The sequence below is a fragment of the Setaria italica genome, chromosome IX (genome assembly GCF_000263155.2).
Source record: "Setaria italica strain Yugu1 chromosome IX, Setaria_italica_v2.0, whole genome shotgun sequence".
NCBI classification, from domain to species: Eukaryota; Viridiplantae; Streptophyta; class Magnoliopsida; order Poales; family Poaceae; genus Setaria; species Setaria italica.
Window position 1 is genome coordinate 8,814,899 of NC_028458.1, and position 6,278 is coordinate 8,821,176.

Here is a 6,278-nt window from a genome sequence, read left to right on the forward strand (position 1 = left end):
AACGAGGGCCGATGTGACATGTGCTAAAATTTAGCACATGCCTCCCAAACACCCCCTAAATCTACATGCCACATAGTGATCTGTAATCATCTCTTGCATATAAGTAGTGTGGTCGGTATCTTCAATTCTTATTACACAGGTAGCGATCACTCCTGAATCGGCCTCACGGGCAAGAAACAGATGGATCATCAACGAGCTCGTGAACCTGCACAAGGAGCACTTGGACGGGCGGCTTCCTGTTTATGATGGAAGGAAAGCCCTATTCACAGCAGGCCCACTGCCATTCAGAGCGAAGGAATTTGTGCTCATGCTAACAAACCCTGAGAGGGCAGGCCAGGGGTACGGATGACGATGGACTTTGTAGTTTATCCTTACACGCATGTTTATGTATTATCCTGTGTGCTTATGTGTAGCCCTTGTTTCCTGCAGGGAGAAAGAGTACAAGGTGGTGATCAAGGACGCCGCCAAAATTGATATGTACAGCCTTCAGCAGTTCTTAGCTGGTAGGCAGAGGGAAATGCCACAGGAGATTATCCAGGCTCTTGATATCGCCCTAAGGGAATGCCCAGCTACTAGGTATGTACTGCATCAATGCACCGATGTACAATCATTTCGTATATACTGTGACATAGGTGTATTACACTATTACTTCCCCGAGTATTATTTTTCGATGACGTGTTCCTTATTTTTCCTTCTAATCTTGTGGCAGGTATACATCAATCTCTAGATCATTCTTCTCATCACAAGAATTTGGACCTGGTGGACTGCTCGGAAATGGTGTCGAATGCTGGAGGGGTTACTATCAGAGCCTACGCCCTACACAGATGGGCCTATCACTTAATATTGGTTTGTGCTCGTACCTGATTCTCTTTTTTAAATCACCACTGCTAGCTCATTCTATTGTTTTTTTTACATTTATAAAAAAAATATGTTGGTAGTGTATACTATTTTCATCTGCTCCCCTAATAACTTTTACAAGTAACAAACTTGCCATAATTGCTTTAAGACACATGCTTCTTTTTTGTAAAAAAATCCACTCCCACATTCCTAGGCCATTGTGTAGCTTTATCATCAACTACTAAGCTGCAATTGCACAAGCTTGTTTTTTGTCATGTTAAATGTTAGTCTCTGTACAGTGTAATAAATACATTGTTTAGATAAGATCTTGGTGCATAAGAATAGGGAAGTATTTGAGCCCCAAGCTAATTAACTCTGCTTATGTTTGCATTAAATAGCCCGAACCTTGATAAGTCGTTCGTGTTGGTTTCAACTCTATCCTACCCGAATTTGCGTGGGACTGAAAGGCATTGATGTTGATTTGTTGATTTAGCTTCACTAGTTCAAATAAAATTTTGATACCTTTCACCAACCATTAAAAAGTCTTCTACAAAATTTAAAATTAAAAGTTGCATGACTCCGAATAAAATCAATAATGTGTTTCATATCAAGCGTGCGCACATTTTGTAGCCTGCTTAATCCTGTATCTTATCAATTAGCATTGTCAAAGCTTCTATGTCACATCCTATAGTGTTCTTACAAGAAAACTGATAACTATTACAGTACTATGGTAATATAACTGTGACAATTGGCATTGCACATTCATGTACTAATAGTAAAAATGATCTAATCTGCATGGAGTTTATTTAATGCTTAACTGATTCAACAAGTAAAGGTGAGTGAAAATAAAATCCCCACATTCTCAGAAAAGAGACATGAATAGGAAGGAAGCTTTTCTTTATGAACTTTTGGATTGAGAGACAGGATATCGCATTCAACAGAAGAATGAAATTAGTTATCAGTTTGGTTTATCAGATTTTTTAGTTTGATGTTCTGTTTTCTAGGATCTTAACTATAAGTAGTAGCAGTCATAATTTATAGGATATGTGCTATTTTTTCCTGCCCCCTGGAAAATACAAAAAGTGCAGGTTTGGTTTTTATTTTATGTGGTTTATCACACATCTTTTCCAATCTGATGAGCTTTATTTTATTGTGTTATAATATATATAAAATTTGTTATTTGACAACCTGTACGTTGATGGAATAATTTGGTATTTTCTTATAATTCAGATGTTTCTGCGACCGCATTTTACAAGGCTCAACCTGTTATAGACTTCACAGTTGAGTATCTCAACATCAATGCTTCAAAGCGTTTGTCTGATCAGGAACGCATAAAAGTAAGGACCATGATACCTATATGATGCCCTCAATTTTTAAAGTGTTTAGCTACATCATGTTTTTGTTTTTTTACATCCTAGCTGAAGAAAGCACTTAAGGGTGTCCGGGTCGAGACCACGCATCGCCGTGGTATATCCATACGTTACAAGATTACAGGGCTAACCTCAGCTCCATTGAATGATTTGACGTATGTCCTCTGCTACATAGCTCTTCATGTTTGCCATTCCATTTCTGTAATTACATTGTATCATTAATTATTTATATTTGTGTTTACAGGTTTGATCAAGATGGCATAAGGGTATCTGTTGTGCAATACTTCAGACAGCAATATAATTACTCACTGAAATACACTCACTGGCCGTGCCTTCAAGCTGGCAATGCTAGCAGACCGACCTATTTACCTATGGAGGTTTCACTTTTATCCCTTTTTTGTCAACCTCCTTCAAGATACCTGATCTGTTCACATGTTATTACATTGTGTACTTATGCAGGTTTGCAACATAGCTAAGGGACAACGCTACACAAGTAAGCTGAATGAGCATCAAGTCAGAAATATCTTGAGGTTGGCTTGTGAGCGACCAGCACAGAGGGAGGAGAGGACTTTGGGGGTGAATACTGTCACTAACCCTATCTGTGACTTCACCTTTTATTTTACGATGCATGTGTTTTTTTCTTATTCACATTGTTAATTTTGTTTTTCTTAATGGGATCACCTTATGTGCATTTTCAGGTACTCAAGAAGAACAACTATACCGCTGATGATTATGCAGGAGAATTTGGCATTAAGGTGAACCAGCAACTTGCCTTGGTTGATGCTCGTGTGCTTCCAGCTCCAAAGGTAAATGTATTTCTTCTATTGGGGTAGGAAAATAGCATCACTTTTTTTTTAACTTAACATCTAATAATTATTAACCTCTATTTTCTAGCTTAAATACCATGACTCTGGAAAAGAAAAGGTCTGTAATCCTTCCGTTGGCCAGTGGAACATGATTAACAAGGTACCATTCTATTGTTATATGTTCAAATTCTGCACATACTTTTTTTTACCTAACATTCATGATGATTATATTGGTGTAGTTACTCATTTAGCTGGTAACTGTAATGTAATCTCAATTTTTATCAACAAATGAAATAATTGTGTAATGGCTTCAATGTGTTGAAATTCACATCACACATTTTTTCGTGGTGTTTCTATTGGTGATTTTAGGTCTTGTTTGTCTATTAGATTTATAGTATATAACTCTATCATAGCATAGTTGGTGAATTTTTCAGAGAATGGTTGATGGAGGATCCATCAAACACTGGGCATGTCTAACTTTTGCCTCTCGTATCAATCCAAATGAGATTGGGAGGTTTTGTGGGGATCTTGTAATGATGTGCAATAGCATTGGCATGGTAAGTTTCTCTCTACAAGGCCTTTCTTACACCACCAGATATGTTGGTTAAAAGTACTTTACTCTTTTGTTTGTAGCAAGTGAATACCCAACCGTGTGTACAAATCAAAAAAGCACGCCAAGATGATGTAGAAGCTGCAATCAGAGATATCCATGGACATTCTTCACAAGTGCTTGCTCAAAAAGGTCTAACTGGGCAACATCTTGAGTTACTCATCATAATTTTACCTGATATGAGTGGTTCTTATGGTAAGCTGTTTAAATGGATCTTAAAGCTAATTACTCTTCATTCCCTTTTCCAAAGTTCTATAATTGTTGGCATTTTACCCAATATGTGTAGGAATGATTAAAAAACTTTGTGAAACTGAGCTTGGTGTGATAACTCAGTGTTGCGCACCTAAGAATGTTATGAAAGGAGGAAAACAGTTTCTTGAAAATCTTGCCCTAAAAATCAATGCTAAGGTACGATGAAGCTTTGATGAAGCTTTTAAGTGTAGTTCTATTATACACCTTATAATCAGATTAAAATAATAGTGACAACATTGCATTTTCCAATTAGGTTGGAGGGAGGAACACAGTGCTTGAAGATGCTCTGAACAGGAGAATACCACTTCTGACAGATGTTCCTACAATAGTCTTTGGGGCTGATGTTACCCATCCACCTCCTGGTGAGGGCTTGGCTCCATCTATTGCAGCGGTATGCTCTCTCTCTCTCTCTCTCACACACACACACACACACACTTTTCAACAACACGCACATCACACGCACATTCCAATAACACGCATACACACCCGTCGGGGCACACATTTTTCGATATTTTACTTACAATGTTGGATCTAAAGCTTTTCTAATTTGTATCCATGTAGGTTGTTGCATCCATGGATTGGCCACAAGTTACTAAGTACAAATGCCTGGTATCTTCACAAGGGCATAGGGTCGAAATCATAAATGACCTTTTCACAGAAGTGAGAGATCCAGTGAAGGGCATTGTCAGAGGTGGAATGATTAGGTATGTTAAGACAAATCAGTAATTTTCTTTGTTTTCTTTTTGTGGTACTAACATTTTCTGTATTGCAGGGATTTGCTTGTATCATTCAAAAAATCAACTGGCCATAAGCCTTGCAGGATAATATTCTATCGGTTCGTTAAGATAATTTCATGCTTTCAATTCATCTTTGTTTGACACTGATATGCTGAATCTTCAATTATTTGCAGAGATGGTGTTAGTGAAGGGCAGTTCAGCCAAGTCTTGCTTTATGAAATGGATGCTATTCGGAAGGTCCCTTGTTGTGTTTAACCCACTTTTGGCATTTCCATTTTGTGCATTTCATGGATATTTGATATGCATGTGTTTGTGACACACTGTTGTTTGTGATCGTGCTTTCAGGCATGTGCAAGTTTGGAGGAGGGCTATCTTCCAAAGGTCACATTTGTTGTTGTGCAAAAGAGGCATCATACCCGCCTGTTTCCTGAAAATCATCGTGATAGAGATCAGACGGACAGGAGTGGAAACATCCTACCTGGTAAGTCTTCTTCGTTCAGAAGCTGTTAATATTGCTACCAATATGCATGATTATTTTGAGGTATCAAAGCTTGTTTCAATATAAGATTGAAGTATCAAGTGCCCTTTGTCTCCAGGGACGGTTGTTGACACAACAATCTGCCATCCCAGCGAGTTTGATTTTTACCTCTGTAGCCATTCTGGTATTCAGGTATGCTGCAGATGAATGAGTTGTATGTTTTCTTTCCCAATCCTAGTGATGTCTTGTTATGTTTATTTAGCATTCTTTCCTTAATATACCAGTAATAAAGATTTGTTAGGTAATTTTCTCAATTTGTTCCTTGCTTTTGCCTTTGAACAGGGAACAAGCCGCCCAGCACACTATCATGTTCTTTTCGACGAAAATGGTTTCTCTGCTGATGCATTGCAAACCTTAACTTACAACCTGTGCTACACGTACGTGAGCTTCATTAGCGATTCTCTTGTCAGTTGGCATAAAGCATAGCATTTTACCATGCATGATCTGACCTATCTTGTATTTGATGTCCTGTTGCTCACAGCTATGCCCGGTGCACTCGTTCAGTCTCTATAGGTGAGCACCACTGCATTCTGAATTCCATGTGTTCAGCTCACAAAAACTGTGTTCATCAGCCCAATTTATCTTCTCTTTCAAGTTTGTGCTTACAGTTTGATCTGATCTGTTCTTGATGTTGCAACAGTTCCTCCAGCGTACTATGCGCACCTGGGTGCGTTCCGTGCGCGCCACTACATAGAGGACGACATTTCTGAGCAGGGCTCATCGACAGGGACGTCACGGACGTATGATCAATCTGTCCCAGTGAAGCAACTCCCCCGAATTAAGGAAAAAGTCCAGCAGTTCATGTTCTACTGCTAGAGGTGGATGGTGGTATCCCTCCGAGACCTGGCGTTCTGTGGTCGTGCATGGCTTAGAAGTATCACCCTTGTGTTTATCGTTTTGTATGGCGCATTGGCGCAACCTGTAGAGTCTCACCTTGTCATGCATGCTTGTTCTTAAACTGAAGGCTTTTGTGATTCTGAAATGCTTCTGTTTGCTGTATGAAGATGTTCTGATTGTCCTAAACCCTAATATCCTTGGTGTGTTCTCTAGGGGCGAAAGAAACCATCATTCTTGGCTGTTACATTCATAATAGTGTTTATGACACGTTACTGATTGCGGAATAGTGTA

The 6,278-nt window shown here is 38.9% G+C and overlaps 1 protein-coding gene across 1 annotated transcript in view; it reads left to right on the forward strand.

The window, feature by feature from the left end:
- The window catches only part of LOC101755395 (protein argonaute 12), a 7,615-nt gene extending 1,337 nt beyond the window's left edge, over positions 1-6,278 (forward strand). Inside the window, exons 2-22 of the mRNA XM_022829646.1 lie at positions 108-339; positions 430-576; positions 710-846; positions 2,068-2,174; positions 2,256-2,362; positions 2,452-2,584; positions 2,667-2,783; positions 2,906-3,013; positions 3,102-3,173; positions 3,448-3,570; positions 3,647-3,818; positions 3,910-4,031; positions 4,129-4,266; positions 4,437-4,579; positions 4,648-4,710; positions 4,786-4,849; positions 4,958-5,093; positions 5,209-5,282; positions 5,433-5,527; positions 5,632-5,663; positions 5,791-6,278. Coding sequence (XP_022685381.1) covers positions 108-339; positions 430-576; positions 710-846; positions 2,068-2,174; positions 2,256-2,362; positions 2,452-2,584; positions 2,667-2,783; positions 2,906-3,013; positions 3,102-3,173; positions 3,448-3,570; positions 3,647-3,818; positions 3,910-4,031; positions 4,129-4,266; positions 4,437-4,579; positions 4,648-4,710; positions 4,786-4,849; positions 4,958-5,093; positions 5,209-5,282; positions 5,433-5,527; positions 5,632-5,663; positions 5,791-5,966 — 2,498 coding nt within the window. The 3' untranslated portion in view covers positions 5,967-6,278. The remainder of the gene's footprint in view (positions 1-107; positions 340-429; positions 577-709; positions 847-2,067; positions 2,175-2,255; positions 2,363-2,451; positions 2,585-2,666; positions 2,784-2,905; positions 3,014-3,101; positions 3,174-3,447; positions 3,571-3,646; positions 3,819-3,909; positions 4,032-4,128; positions 4,267-4,436; positions 4,580-4,647; positions 4,711-4,785; positions 4,850-4,957; positions 5,094-5,208; positions 5,283-5,432; positions 5,528-5,631; positions 5,664-5,790) is intronic.